A 16,924-nucleotide genomic window follows, 5' to 3' on the forward strand; every position below is an offset into this window, starting at 1 on the left:
TAAGGGCTGGTGAGATGCTCAGCTGTAAAGGGCACTCATTGCTCTTCCAAAGGACTTGGTTCAGTTCCTAGAACCCAAGTCAGGTAGCTCCAAAGTCTACCATGCCCTCTTTTGGCTTGCATGAGTACTGCATGCATATGCATGTATATACACATGCAAAACACAGATAAAAAGTAAAAATAAATCATTAAAAGGTAAGCTATATAATTAGTGTTCTTGAGCCTTCTGTTTAGTATTAAGCATGTTGAAATAACTAGGCAAAGTACAGTCCCACCCACTTTTGGAAGAGCAGCCTGCCCAGTGGCAATGTAGTTTGAGACACATGAAAGGAAGTACCTGAAATTGATAGCACAGTATGGATCAAAATGGTAAATCTCCTAAAAATAAAAATTATTAAAATGAATGTAGGTCATCTTGATAAGGCATAAGACAATTTGGCAGAAACTCTTTTAATTAAAAGTTGAGAAGGGATGTACAGGTGTTTGCAAAGATAATTAAGATGATGATTAAAGAGATAAAACTCATAGACAGAAGCCAACACGGGGACTCACCAGGGTCAGAATTACACTCAGGTTACAGTGGGGGGACTCAAGAGAAGGGGACAAAGGTCAACACTCCAAGGGAAAGGAAACACATATGATGATAAATGCAGTGCTTGGACACGAGCCTTGAAAAGCAGAAATAGGAGTGTCAGAGGCTGCCTGTCCCCTTGGTCTGCCTTTTGTTATAGTTAGAATACTATTATCGTAACTTGGTTTGTTTGTACCCTCCATTAGAATCTATATAAATGCTTTCCTTCTATGATGTTGCCTGGATTGCTGTTCTTTTTTTTTTTTCAGTTCACACTGTATTCAATTATTCTTTGTCAGAATACAGAAAATGCTGTGCATGTTAGGAACAACTGGAAAAAAAGAGAAGACAAAACAAATACGATAAAAATTTGTAACTTTTTTATTTTTAAGTTTCCAAAGAACGAAAAAGTCAGTAAATCAGCTTTTATGAAGGGAGGGGTACATTTCAGACAGGATATCACTATGTAGACCAGACTGACCTCAAACTTGCAATCCTTCTACAGCTTCCTGGGAGCTGGGAATTCAGGTATACATCTCCACATCTGGCTAATCAATCCGCTTGTAAATAAGGTAAGAGAGCTCAATGTGAGAGAGAAATAATTTGTTCTAGATTCGAAGCCTCCATATAAGTAGAATATGGGACAACCTTGCAGATTTCCCAAGGACAGGAAGATTCAGAGCATGAACATTGTAAGTCTTAATCCTTCCAATCCATCTAAATAGTTGGTAGAGGGATTTGGGAGAGAATTATTTGAGACTTAATTTTGCCCCAATTTCTTGCCACATGTTCTCTAGTCATATGCTTTTCTTGAAAAGATACAGTCATGTGGTTTGGGTTTCATTGAAACTTCTCATATTGAATTGATCTACATAATATATTTACTATCTGAACTTGTCATCAATGCCTAGATAACAACAGTGAAATCAGATGAAACCTAATTACACAAAAGAAGTTTTCTATAATTAAAAAAACTACAGAAATTATAGCATATCCTTTATAAAATGACAATTTGCTAAACAGTCATTTAAAGGGGGCTAGGGTTATGGGCTTAATCATATAGCACCTATCTAGCATGAATGAAGCCCTGAGTTTGAGCTCAAGCACTTCTGGGCATGGTGGCACTCATTTGTAATCCCAACACTTGGGAGATGAGCATCAGAAGGCCAAGGCGATCCTCAGATACATAAGGAGTTCAAAGCCAGCCTGGACTATATGAGATCTTATAATTTTTTTAAAAAGCCAACCAACCAACCAACCAACCAACCAACCCATAAGAACATTAACAGATTCCACAAAAAAATTCAAATAGGTAACATCATGCCTTATAACTATTTAGTTTTCTTATCACCAGACATAAATTGAATCAAAATTAACAGAGCAAACTAATAATCCATTGTTACATATGGATATTTCCATGCCGACAGTAAATTTCTTAAAAGGAATAGACATGAGATTTTGGTTGATCAGAGATAGCTGCTTGTTTATAGACTAGAAAATACACTGGTTGTTTGTAAATGAATCTACTGCCATGTCTACTTAGAAGCTGTTTCAAGGCTCTGCTGCTTTCACACCCCCATGCCCAATTTGCTGGTGTGGGATTGCTTCTGAATAGGGTTGGAAAAACTATTGTAATGATCAGCATCAGGAAAATGTCAATTAACTCTCTGCTAGGAGCTGGCCAATCGGTCAAATGACATGACAACAGTTTCTGAGAAGAGTCAATGCCTCTGGTTTATATCACTCCATCAAATGGCATGAAAATGGTTTTAACATTAGTGGGAATAATAATTGGGACCAACGTGTAATAACAATGCTGAGATACACATGCCAGAGTGTTAGGCAAAAAATATCATTGGGCATTTTGCAAACAATATGTTATTCCAATACTTCTTGAATCTGCATATCTTTAAACTCTGCAAACTTTTTAAGCTCAGTTCATGATATATATTGGGTCAGTTTTGTGTAGTCAACTATGCTGCCTCACTCCTAGAAACACTTAAGGTTCATATACTTTCTTAAGAAAAGCAAAAAAAGTCACACATGTATAGCCCTTGAGGCAGGAAGCCCTATGTCATTCGTTCATAGGTAATACTTTGACACCATGTGCATTGATGTAAGTGACAAGGATTCTGGCTCTCTGCTCTACCACATCAATGAGCTTCTCGATGCCTTGCCTGCCTCCTTGACTTTCCCAGTAAACCTTATCAAGGAACAGAGACTGAAGGAGCTTCTGTCGTAAGTGCTGGCTCTTCAAAACTGAAACTGCAGAGTCGGGAAACCTGAAATGGTAACACAATATTTCATTCTTTAGCAAATGCTCAGAAGTATTATTCCTTCCCCTAGTTGGTCTGCCTTCATTAATCTGGCATAAATCACACTATCAAATAGGACCTTGAGAACCAAATGTTTTTGTCACTGACAAGCAGACACTTCTCCTAAAAATAAAATGCAAGGAAATGTGTTTGAAATGAACCAAATTATCTAAACCATTCAGAACGTGATATCCTAATTTTTTACTTAAAGCTTGTTACAGACTGACAAAGAGAGGCACAAAATTAAGATCACATTAGGTCTGAAGAAGCATTTCCCTTCATCTTAAGCTCCATGCATCGCACAGAAGCCTTTTCTTTGCTGTCATCAGTAACAAGGTGAGGTTTGATGAAAGAAAATGTGGGAACCAGAACATGTGTGGTTTCAATGGAGTAGCCTCCCTGAGCAAAACTTAGACTTTAAAGTGCAGTGATCTCAAACTTGTAATAGAACAAAAGAGAAATTATTTTTTAAAAAACTCAATTAGAGGAAGGATTCTCTCTGATTCAGGTTATACCTTTGGAATTTGAGTGATTGCCAGTGTTTTCCTTTTTTTAATTATTTTTGAGATGATAATATAATTATCTGCCCCTTCCCTTTCCTCCCTTCAAATCCCCTCATGTATCCCTCCTTGATCTCTTTCAAATTCATAGCCTCTTTTTCATTGTCACTACAATAAATTATATGTGTATATACATACACATATATTCTTAAATAAGATTTGCCTAGTCTGGATACTGTTACTTGTGTGTATGTTTTCAAGACTGACTATTTGGTTCTGGATAACCAATCGGTGCACTCTTCCCTGGATAAGACTGTTTCTCTGGTTCTTGGCATCCCTTCGTTGCCTGCAGTTCCTTGTGTAGGGTTGAGGCATCATAGAGTTGTGTAGCCCAGTCCTAATGGATTATCTATAAAACAACACCTAAGGTTCAGGAAGTGTTAGAATGAAAAGATTACAAGGCCCAGAAGATCAGGGAGTTTGTACCCAAAAGGTCTCAGCAACATGATATGAGCTGAGTAAGAACAATAACAATAGTCATGACAGAATGGATGGGGGAAAGACCAGTGTTTTTCTTAAGTAGAGTATTAAATGCTGCTCTAGTTTATATCTTGAAGGTCCCCTGAGATGTTCAAGTATTAAAAAGTTAGTCCTTGGAATACTATGACTGGGAGATAGTGAGCCTTTTAGGAGGTGAAGCATAGTGGAGGGTAGGGTCATTGGAGCCTGTGGTGAAAGGGATACTGGAACTCCACCCTCTCCTCTTCCCTCTTCCAATTCTTGGCCATGTGCTGAAAAGGACCTACCCATCCTTGACTAGATAAGCGCTGTTCATAAAAGAAAACAAAACCATTACTCTACCATTGTGTTTTACATTGAATTTGTTAATGGGACAGACATGGTTAATGAAAATGTTGTGGCATTTAGTACCACTAAAGGAGCAAAAAAACAGAGCCCAGGTGGCTATGGACTGAAACCTCTAAGGCTGGGAACCACGACAAATCTTCCCGTTTTGTAATTAGACATTACCTCAGACATTAGTTACAGTAACAGAACGCTGGCAATTGCTCTCAAATAAATTCAACAAAAGTAAAATTTTAGAACAAGGACATTCGAAGACATCCCACTGGACATTCTGAGATCACTTAAGAAGGATATGGCTAAATCACCATGAGAGAGTTCACTGAACTTGCTTCTTTTCATTTAGAAAGACTAGAGTCAGGGTCTAGCATAGACAGGGTCAAAGCGTAGACAGTATATACAGAAATTTTAGAAAATTTCTGGTTTAAATCATATGTTATATTTTGCCACATCCTTAACTTGGCCTCCCCTAGGTCTCAGAAGTGTGAAGTTAAATAAGGCATATCATGTGTTCCAGGTTCCCTAAAGATATGTGCCATGCAATCTTATGGACTATGAATTAAGCACGCAGAATTTTGTTGTATAAAGCATTAATATCCATAAGACTGTAATTTCTATAGCCCTTCAACTAATTTAGCTGAGGCAGAATGCATGACATGAAAGTATTAAAACCACAAGGCTCTTCAGTGACTGGTTCTGTTCATAAAAGAAAGCAAACCATTATTCTACTATTATTTTTACATTGTACTGGTTAGTAGAAATATTCAATGAATGACTCTGAGCCTAACAAAGACTTCACTTTTGCTGTTTAATGTGTGAATTATATATTCAAGGAAGGTTTAACCTTAAACCCATTACTCCTCATAATAAAGTTAAGGTTTAATCTTCTTCAAAAGAATAAATGAAAGTATTCACATTTATGTGAATGTTTAAGATAGATAGTTGTATGCCCCTGGCATTCTCAATTCTGCAAAGAAATTTAAGTCCCTGTAGTATCAATTCAGTAAGTGTTATCTTGAGAATGACAATTTTCCTATACATAAATTCACCTTGGCTTAGGCATTTAAAAGGGAGAATCTGCCATGTATTCTGCTTTCAATTCACAGAGTTATGAAGAGCATCAACAGGGGAAGTACTAGCAAAAACCTCTTGGGAACTCTCAAAACTTACAGGAAGAGTGTGTTTCTCAGTATTGAAGGTGTATAAAATCTACATTATCTAAGTACAAAGTCAAGGGGAAAAAATTGAAATGTGCTGCAGACATAGGACCATTAGTGAGTTTTATAGTTTCTTGTTTTCTTCTGGGTTTGCCTTTGTTTGAGCTCTGAGTATGGAACACCCTAAGCCATGTGCCAGCCTAGTAAGAGTAATATAGCATCATAACACAAATACAAGTAGCTGCAAGGAAAAACAGTGGGTTCAGGCTTGGAAAAGTTGAGTTCTATCATTAACTTCAGACTTATATGCATGTTTCCCTGATGTAGCTTGACTCTTGGGGAGCTACGCTACCTTATGGTATGGACTCTTGAGCTTCCAATCTAACCTCATTAGGGAGTCTTATTCCTGAAGAAAATGGTTAGTGAACAAGGGTAGCTCCACTTGGTATGAAATTTAGTCACAACTTACATAACTGGGTTAGAACTAATCAGACTTTGTAACCAGCTGCTGCTACTTAGGAATCTGAACCTCCTCTATCCACAAATACATGAGATCGGTGTGTTGTGAGACCAACTGTGTTTTTACTTCTACAGTACAACACTATCTTCTTGGTATCTTCTTGAGCTTCACACGAGCCCCTCTCTACTCCTATCCTTTCTAAGTCCTACCAAATGTCTCCCAGATTGATTAGGTCACCTCTGAGTTTTTGGCCAATATTGAGTATTTCATTGTCTAACCTCTTGCAGCCTTTGTTCAAGTCCCAACTCCACAGTCTATGTCTACTATACAGATTTCCAGGTACTCCAAAGTCCTCCTACCCAGCTTAAAGGGCTCACTGTCCTCTGGAGCTCTGCTCTTCAGAGAGCTCACCTCCCACTGTACTCCTAGAAGTCGTTTATCATGAATCTGATATCCTACCATGCTTATTAGTTCTATTGACATGCCAAATAGTTCATTATGGACTTGGACATCTCTATTGTTCCTCCCATGTCCAATCCTGTACCTTAATAACAGAGCCTCTGCCACCTAATTATTCCCTACTCCTGACATCCCTGGATCTGCCCATCTTCACCCACAATGGGTTTTCACAATGAAAGCTGAGCAAGGCGGTTAAGGCAGAATGTGGTGGGAGCTGAGTAGGCAATGTGGACTGGCTGATTTTAAAGGCTTATTTTACCCCCTTGAGTCTCTATCCCCATACTCACAATTTCTTTGGAAATCTATCTGACATAAGGTGTGAGTTTTTGTGAAATGTTACTAGTTGTTTAACATGCATGTGATCGTCCCAGAAGTCACTTCATTAGAAAATGTACTCTTTCTTCTGGGTGTAACAGCTCCTTCCTGTAATTCTAGCCCTCTGAAAGCTGAAGCAGGAGGATGACAGCAAGTTCAATGTCACATTGGAAGACAGTGAGTTCCACAAAAGCCTAAGCTACACAGAGAATTCCAGTCCAGTCCAGGCTAAAGAATTAGATGGGACTTGAACAACAAACAAAATACTTACTCTCTGATGCCTTCTAGCAATTTGAAGTTTAAGTTGTCTTCACTTCTGTCAAAGAAGCCCTTATTGTTTATGAAGACCAAATGCCTTGGATCATTCTTTCGCTGGATAATGTGTGCTAAAGTCACAGAATTTTGGTCATCACAGTTTGGCCTCAGTCCATTCTGTATGCAGGCATCTTCCTTTCGAGGTCTGAATCCACAGCAATTTGTATCTAAGCGATTATAAATCTGAAAATGGAAATGAAAACAAAATCCAAGATGCTGAGTAAAAGCTTGGGAAGGTCAGAACATTTCCAAAGAATGGGAGCTTTCTGAACAGCTGACTTGCCAGAATCCTGCAGGCCAGGACGGTTTAATTAAAAGCAACTGTTAGAATAAGTCCACAGTTCAAAGCCCTCTGACTCAGACGTTGTCCTAAGTATTTCCAGCTTCTGCTAACAGCTCCAATGTCAGATCATCCAACTCAAGCATCTCCACCCATGGGATCCACAGTTCCCACGGAATCACATTCAAGCATGTGGCCAGCAGAATCTCTGACTCTTCAGGAGAGAGAGACAGCATCATACTTCTAAAGACCCAGGGAGCTAACTCTTGTTTTCTCCCTGGAGCTGGGCTCTGCAGATTCTGATACTTTGCTGGCTATAAAGTCAATTGTACTGAACTTCAGTATTGTAGTAGCTATCTGGAAATAAGATAGAGGAAATCTATAGGAAATATGAGATTCAATAATGAAGCATTAGTTCGATTCAGATTATGTGACAAAGTTACAGAGATTTTAGCATCTTGTTATAATGCAGAGAACTAGAAAAAAAGGCAGAAAGATTGATTCAAACATTGTTCAGTGTCACTTCTTTTGACCAAAACAGACAGGGCTCTTACACAGAGAAACCCTGTCTCAAACAACAACCAACTGAAATGATCAGTAAATTTGTACTTAAGATTTAAATTCCAACTCTGTAGTCTAGTATAGTCAAAAAAATTTCATTTCTGCTACAAATGTTAATCTAATTAAGCATGAACATATGATGGTGATAATGAAAAATAGTCTCCAACCAGTTTAACCCTGGCTAAGAGTTTTGCAGAATGCAGTCCCTAGTCGGTTTACCTCATTGCTTTTGGACTTGTGGGAAAGCAGAGAAAGCTGAGAACCAAAAATAGGAAGAAGAGTGATGAGGGTCCAAAATCCTTTCTAGGGCCTGACCTAATTTCTCAAGAACTCCTACCAAACCCCTCCTCTTAGTTCCAGTACCTCCCTGCAGTGCCTTGAGCTGGGGACCATGCCTTTAATACATGGGAATGTCGGGGAGAATTATGATCCAAACTATAGCAAGAACCATGAATATTCAATGTGTTCATGTTTGATCATAAGCTCTTGTAAATTTAGGCCCTGGCAGCATCTCTCTAAGTATTATATTTTATAGTTTTCTTTTATTTTATTTTTAAACCCCATGAAAGCATGAGCTATTAGAGGTGGGAAAGAATGACATAGGACATCTTTTTATTGCCTTCCCCAAATTCAACTGTTTTCTACAGTGTGTTTTAAAGTATCCTATGTAATCTAATTTTGCGTCACAAGACATTCTGATGATCTCACCAATTTTCTGACAGTCAGCTATGCCAGGCAATTCTGACCAACATTACAGATGGTGACCAACATCTTCTAGGAATGCTGCCACTGATACTCTTCAGATGCATACATGTACTTGGTGGGTACATTACCATGTGCTGAGTGTATGTATACCTACATTTCCCCCCAAATAGTTTGTTTTTCTCTGTTTCCTTGATCTCTGACTAGAGTATGTCCTTCTGTTTTTGCACTTGTTTAGCAATGGCCTATGTAACTATTAAATGATGCCCTCTAACTCTTCTGGGAATTTTATCAAAATTTTCCTTCTGAATCCCCATTCAATATTCCAAGGATCATTTGACCACCATAACCCAACCCCTTAAAGTCAGCACCATTTGCTGGGCAGCTGGTTTAGGTATATGCCAAATATAGTTCTGCATGCTTTTAAGACAGCTCACCAGTTTTTAAAGCCTAATAAAGCACATCCCACACAGCTATAAACCCCAGACACATTTTTAATGTGCTTATTTAGTGCACATACTAAAACAAACACTTTAGCGTTGCATAGAAAAGCACCTGCAATGCTTTTCCTTTTTTAAGCATCTGTGTCTCTTTTTTTAAGTAGGTATCCTACAAAGAGGCTTACTGAAAGAGAAATATTTTCAGGTAAGCAATAATGATGTTAATCACCATTAGTGTTTGAGTTCTTATTATTTTATTAATTAACTTATTTTGTCAATACTTGCCATGGGTTTGTGTTTACATGACAACCTCCACATGTGGTGGTCAGAGAACTACCTTCACATATGGTCTCTATCCTTTTGCCATGTAGATACCAGAGACAGAACTCAGGTCATCAGTCTTTGCAGAAGGCACCTTTACCAGATCAGCCATGTTGTTGGCCCTGACTGCATTCACACTTTCTTATTCTTTAAAACATGGAAAATCATTTTTGCAAAACGAATCTACTGCTGAAGAGGACTGCCAACCATCATTTTCCATAAAAGTACTCTTTCCTTCTTTAGAAAAATATATCTTTTCAATGTTTACCTAACTAAAATTATACTCAGAAAAATCCAGGTGTTCCAGCCAATTTTTTAAAGAGATGGGATAGATATTTTTAGACATATTTCCTTCAAAATCTTTCCCTCCACGTAAGTCCATTTTCCTTTGGTAGCAATAGTTTTGTCTGTAGGAAAATATATCTTCTGAGTGACTTATAACTTCTTTTATAGCACTGAACTAAGGGAGCCTCTGCTTAGCTTCCTGGATCCCCAAGAGCCATTAGACATCTGCAGAAGGCCAGCTCCTTTCTACATAAAACCCATCCATCTATTGTGTTCAAAATTAGGTTCATCAAGGACTTGGGTTAATTTATTCATCTCTTCATTGTCTTCAAAGTAATATGATTAAACAGCTAATTGCAATCTCTCCACAAACCAATAGAAACTAAGAGGAGACTGAGCTATGAAGAAGTAGTCAACTCTTCTTGAGTCCCTCTTCTCACAAAGGACAGAACTCAGGATTCCAACCCAGAAGTCCAAGATATCACCATGCTCTCATCCAAACTGATTGTATCTTTTGGGTATTGTCTTCTATCGAAGTATATAAATATATATGTTTACATTTGCATAAAATGTTAAATGGTTCAGTATTCAATTAGTGTTGATTATTGTAATAGTTTCAGAAGAAGTACAAAGAACTTCAGCCCAGAACTACAATAAAAAATGCATGAAAGAGAGCTCAGAAGACTTGAGTTTAAAGAATCAGGCAGCATTAGCTGGAGAGAAATATTTCATTACACTCAGTGGACAAAAGTGTTCCACTAACATGCTATGGATATTTCTAAAATTGCTCTCAGGCACTGTTTGCATTGGTGTTGTGGACTGATATGAAGGAGCCTGGGTCCTTAAGATACACTGTGCAGCAGTACAGTTAGAACACACTGCTGGCAATGAGGAGAACATGAAAGGCTGAGCCAGTGGAGGTTAGAGTGCTGTCCCCCACAGAAAATCTGAAAACAGATTTATCTGAAAACTTCCCCATTTTCTCATAATGAACTGGAAGAACAGGAGAAGAGCAGTGAGCAGGGCATCGGGGGAAAACATTAAAAGAATAAGAACTGAAACAGAACTTGCTGGGAAGCTGAAGGGAGAGTATAATGAGGATATTCTCACCACCATAGACAGTGAACTCCCATCATTCAAATGTTAAGGCCTAAACCAGATAAATTAGATAAATCTGTATATTGGCATCTATTTTTCTTTCTTCATTCTAAGCTGGTCCACATGAGCATATGCGTATAAGTGTGCATGCACTTAGTTCTTGTTTAATAAGTCAGTATCTAAATATTCTTTGTGAAGGAAGTATACATGTTTGCTCATTTGTATGTGCACATATGTATATGGTACACATGTTCTTGCATGCAGGTACATGTGAAAGCTAGAGACTGACTTCAAGTGTCTTTCTGTGTCACTCTTCCTGTTAGTGTTTGGCAAAAGTCTCTACCTAAACCTGGAGCTCACTGACTGCTCTAGCTGGCTGGCTGATGATCCTTCTGCCTCCACCATGCATCTGCCACTGTGGGGCCTGGGGTTGGCGGATGAATATCCACCACCATGGCTGGCTTTTGTATGGGTGTTAGGGATCCAAATCTAGGCTTCAGGACGGATTGCACAGCAAACACTGTACCAACTAAGTTATCTCCCCAGCTCCTATCTTAAACTTCTTCACATCTTTATTTGAACTATTTGGTTTCAGTTTTGGCTTTTTGATACAGAATCTTTACATAACCCTGAATGTCCTGAAACATGCTAAGTCAAGGTCCACCCATCTCCACCTTCCAAACACTAGGAATAAAGATGTGTGCCACCACATCAGGCCCAATCTTTTTGTTTTTAACATTTAACAACCAACACCTTTTAAAGGAAAACAGCAAATTTAAGAGGGAAAATAGGCTTAAATATTCAAGCAAATAAATAGATAAATCGCAGTACAGCGGTGTAGTTTATCCAAAGGCTAGCATGTTGTGAGCACTCAGTGAATGGCTCTTAATGAATCAGCTCTGATGAATGCTCTAACTCACTTTGGATTTGCTATGTACAGACCCCCATCAAAGCACAGCCTTGTACTCAGAAAAAGCAAACACAGCAACGGTGGTGTATCAAGACAGGAATTTACAAAAGTGCTGTCAGGAGCAAGCCACCAAGCTGCCTCCATACCTGTTGCCTACTTGTGGGTAGTGTCTTTCAGTGGGTTTAACTGCAATAACCATGGATCATGAGTTCTTTTCTCTGGCAGAAAATCTACCATAATGCCTTGCATGTCATAAGCATAAAGGCAGATAAAATGGAAATTGTAAAAGAAAATTCTTTCTTTTCCTTGACAGGCAGTCTTCTAGCAGATTTCCTCTGACTTCCAATTATTTGATTGTACATCTCATTTGTTCATAAAAGAAACAGACAGGAAGTGGGTCTTACTTTCAACAATTATCTTAAGTATTTCAAAAGGCAAAGAGACATAGAATCAAATTGTCTAGCACCACTCCCAGCATTGGAAGACACAGAACATTGGGCTTATTTAGTTGTCAAAGCAATTCATATGGGAAAATGCACTCCAGCGCATCATCCCATATAAGTCTGTATGCTACAAATGGAATCAGAGTTGGGTCCCTACAGTCTAATGGTTATGTAAGTAAACGCCACACCATGGGAGGAGCAATCATAGACAAACATCACAGTGCCCATGGTGCTTGTTAAATAAGTACACACACTAAGTACACAGAGAGAGGGGGAGGGGGAGAGAGAGGGAGGGAGGAAGGAAGGGATGGAGAGAGAATGCATTCTCCCCCACTTGGGAACTGGGTCACCAGTGACACAGATCACCTCATGAAGCAATGAATTTGACTTGTGTTCCATGATGCCTTGACAGAAACTATCTGTGAGATTAGTAAATATGTACATTTGACTAGCTGGGCAGTTGAGGAATGGTGAGAACCGTAGAAATGGTCTTCCATGGAGTACAGGCTCTTAGTGTCTCTGCCCTAACCTGTCTCCATCAAGAATCCCACATTTAAATTTCTAGCAGTGTGCACCAATCCTCAGATGGATCTCTAGTTTCTTCCCTATTACAGGCCACAAGGAAAGGCATAGTAGTATTTCTCTCTTCAATGTTGAATGCTATGATATATTGAGATCATTAGATGCACTGTTGTAAGCTTCACTGCACCACAGAAAGGCTCTGGATAGAGGCACCAGGCAACCAACAGCCTATTTTAGGAAAAGAAACTCACTTCCTGTAATTTGAATAGGCAGAGCTGAGTAAAAATAACCTCTGCCAGGGACACACCCACCTTCCTGCAATGACTTTTAAAAAGCATGAAAATTAACAAACAGAAAAAGACAAATATTTTTGTATCTTGTAAAGTTTTGGTTTGTAGACTGAACATACATTAAGCAGAGAAATCTAACCCAGAAAGGAGGTGGCTGGAGAGCTGGCTCCAGGATTGAGTATTGCTGTCCACCCAGAGAACCCATGTTCAATTCCCAGTGCCTACACTGTGCCTCACAATCATATGTCACTTCCCTCTCAGAAGATCTGATGCCCTCTTCAATCTTCGCTGGGTACCACACATAGGTGGTTCACATGCATGTAAACAAAGCACTCATACACTTAAAATAAATAACATTTTTAAAAATTAAAAAATAAAAAAGCAAAAGGAGAATGAAATAACCTAAAATTTTTCTTAGGGATTTATGTTAAGCAAAGAAATTTAAATTAGAAATGAAATATATCTAATCTTAGAAAAATCTCCTTTAAATGCATTCCTCTAATAAAATGAGATGGTACTTCAGCTTAAATAAACTGGAATAATCAAGGGGATAAAACTCCCAGTTGTTTATATCTGAAGGAATAATGCCCCAGAAAACTGGCCTCTTGTACAGGGACCTTTGTTCATATTTAGTACTTACATAGAATTCCTGTCAATTTTATTTTTCTCAATAATATGGACTTATTAAATGAAAATTGAAAAGAATAAAGTCCAACTATGTGACCATGCACAGATGCCATTCTGATCACAGCTAGAACATATGTGACAAATCTGACCGCTGGCTAGATTCAAATTCTTAATGGAACGCAATTAAAACAGTAACAAATTCTGACAAATTGATTGTTTGCTAGTCTTTCAAAATATTTTGGTTTTGCTTTCTGAGTTGACCTTGCCTTCAAAATTATTTTTACATCTGCTATATATAGATTCTCCCATTCTAAGATGGATTCATTTCTTTGCTTCTTATAAATTAAAACCTTATATATAACCAGCTAAAAATCTTCAAAACATTGTAAGGCTTATTACATTATAGATGTCTTACTCATTAAGACAATCCAAACTAGCATGTGGGTTTTAGGGGTACAGTTGTTTCATACAAGTGAAGAGAACCATTCCAAGAGGGTAACCCTGGTGCCCAGGAAGAGACACAAGAGCTGATTTTCGCAACAGCCTGCCATGGCATCTCATGCTAGGAAGGCCAAGATGCTTACTGCCATGGGTGTTACAGCCTTTGTGCTAAGCATGGCTGATTTTGCATGTTTTACCAGTGCACTTCCTATCTTATAAAGAATGTGTATTTAATAATTGCTTGTTAATGAAAAAAATGAAGACTGGTCCCACATGTGTCCACTCACCTTACATGAACAATAGTAAACACTGCTGACATGGTGATGAAGCCAGACTTCCATCCTTCTCCAACTGCCATCTTATTAACATCTCAACACAATGACTGAGCTTTAAGATGCAATACATGAGATGTCTTCTCATTTATCACTCAATGTATTTAAAAAGTATGTATAGGCAGACATTTAATGAAGTATCACTTCACCAAGGCCATTCTTGAAAAAATCTGGCATTTACTCTGTGTATTTTCCTGAGACATTCAGAGGGGTACAGACTGGAGCTATTACTGATGGATGGTTACCTACCTTAACTCATGCTAAGATATCAACAAATTCATGTGGGCATCCTCTTTCCCTCTCCTCCTATTCATCACTCTGAGAGGAGAAGGAGACAGAAGGGGCAACAGAAAGCTTTGTATATGGCCCATGAGTGTGAATGGAGACAACCCTACAGAGACAGATTCCAGTGAATGAACTCAACTTTATTCCAGATTATAAGGAATATATAGGATTGGGGAGCCTAATTTGCATTAAGTGGCACATTCCTATAACAAGGCTTAGTATGTGGCATTAGGGTCCCATAGTAGAGCTCCTAGAGCAAGTCTTCTAGCAGGAATCTGTGCCAAAGTGCAATCTAGAGATGAATAAGGCATCTAGTTTACACACAGACAGCTTTCAGATAAGGTCAGTCCTCCAGGCCCAAGGACATTTTCCAGATAAAGGCAGGTAGAGGCAGGAAGTTCTGCTGCAGGGAGGGAGTCCCATGTTGTCTAGTTACTCAGATAAGCTATCAGACCATGGGGAGACTGCAACCTTTAATCAGCCAGCAATGTCCTCCAACAAATTCACTTACTGGTGTGAATAATAACATATTAAAAATGGCAAAGGAAGGAAAAAAACAAGTCTTGGTATTACAAAAATACTTTTGATCTCATAGTTCCTTGAAAAGCCTATAAATCCCATTGCTCCGGATAAAAACCCATTGATTTGATCCCATGACAGTTTTTGAAGATCCATCTATCTTTTAGTGAATGATGTCCATAAACAACAATATTAACATGGCTTGGGAGTACATGAGACTAACAGAATCTTTACCTCACTTTCATAAGGGATCAACTAGCTCCTACTTAACCCTTAACCCTGTCTCTGAGTCTACATCCTCAGTAGCCAAAAATTAACCATAAAAGTTTTAAATAATTATATAGGTATTAATGTAAATATATATATAACACTGTATGCATTATAGTGGTTCCATAGGAATATCTGGGAGAATGGGCATGTAGACATTCATCAGTCTTAATGAGAATACAGAGTCTTTAATTTGCTTCACACCAGATTTACCCAGAAGTCCAACTCACAAACTCCAGTTTCCCTGAATTCATGTTAGTTAAGTAAGTGGGTTTCATAAAGGAGCAATGGTATTAGGAATAAAGCGAAAGTTAGCACATAGAATGTATTAAGGAGCCTTTGAATCTCAAATGGTTATGTACAGAATAACAGGCTTTCTCAAACTCATCATCTTTTCATCATCCCCCTATATAACTACACATGACTGAAACATTCTGTGTATTATTTGTTTCATCACTGTCTGGAAAGTTCACAGCAACTGTGAAAATATTTTTTTTAAAAAAATGGCACATAACTAATCAATATGTTCCTCACTTCTAGCTAGCAATAAAATTAGAATTGACCAAAAAATATTTAGTTGGTTATCACAAAGAAATATGGGATTATGAATATCATGGTTTAGACCAGACATTTCTTTCTTTTACTCAAATGCAAAAACAAAAAACCAGGTCAACCAACCTCCTAGTTTAGAGAAATCAAAAACAGGAGTTTCTGGTAATGAATGCTAGACATGTGCAAAAACATGGACAAAGTTCTTCTACCCTATGACCAGTAATCTTAGTCCTGAGTACAAATCCAAAAAAGATGAAATCAGTGTGTCCACCAGGCATCTACATCCCATGCTCACTGCCATACTCTGTATGACAGCCAAACAATGGAATTATATTAGGTGTCAACGTGGATGAATGGAATATGAAATCATGAGTCACACATGGAGTACTGTTTATACAAAAGAGTAAGATCTTAGTGTTTTTGGCAACATGGACAAAACTGGAGAACGTTATATTACATGAAATAAGTCAAGCGCAGAAAGAGAAATTTCACGTGCCTCATTGATGTGAAGTTTCAAGTATTGATGTCATGGAAACTGTACACAGACTGGTATTTGACAGACACTGGAAGGGTTGGGAAAGGATGATAAGAGAAGATGACTAATGGGCACAGGGTTACAGTCTGATAGAAGGAATAGAGAATTGTTCTGTAGTACAGTGATGCAACTGAGGTTGACAACAATTAATTGCCTATTTCAAAAGAACTAAGAGAAGATTTTGAACACAAATTGAACCAACACAAATTGTATATATATTCTGAAATTCTGGTGTTAGGTAAATATTACAGTAAAATATTTTTTAATATTTAGAAGAAAACTAAATAAACATTCTTCAATATTTCATATTTGGAGCAGACATCTTGGTAAGTGGTATGCTCCTTAACAACAGTTATAGGTTTTGAGGCACAACTTTTTCTTTAAAGAAAGTGGACTAAAACAGACATGGTAGCACAGATATGTAATGCCAGCATACAGGAGAAGAGTCAAGGAGAAGGATCATGACTTTGAGACCAGCCTGTGAGACTCTATCTAAAAACTTAAAAACGTGGTGAAGGGGGACTGGCTAGTCTCCAGAGTAGGAGATATTGACTCCCGAGGC

General features: G+C 38.2%; 1 protein-coding gene across 1 annotated transcript in view; it reads right to left on the bottom strand.

Annotated features, from left to right (window-relative positions):
- Nucleotides 1-928: 928 nt before the first annotated feature.
- The window catches only part of Gask1b (golgi associated kinase 1B), a 51,476-nt gene continuing 35,480 nt past the window's right edge, over nt 929-16,924 (bottom strand). Inside the window, exons 4-5 of the mRNA XM_027392916.2 lie at nt 6,909-7,135; nt 929-2,852 (exon numbers count right to left, since the gene is read on the bottom strand). Of these exons, the coding sequence (XP_027248717.1) occupies nt 2,645-2,852; nt 6,909-7,135 (435 nt within the window). The 3' untranslated portion in view covers nt 929-2,644. The remainder of the gene's footprint in view (nt 2,853-6,908; nt 7,136-16,924) is intronic.

Source organism: Cricetulus griseus (assembly GCF_003668045.3).
Source record: "Cricetulus griseus strain 17A/GY chromosome 1 unlocalized genomic scaffold, alternate assembly CriGri-PICRH-1.0 chr1_0, whole genome shotgun sequence".
In the NCBI taxonomy this organism is placed as follows: domain Eukaryota; kingdom Metazoa; phylum Chordata; class Mammalia; order Rodentia; family Cricetidae; genus Cricetulus; species Cricetulus griseus.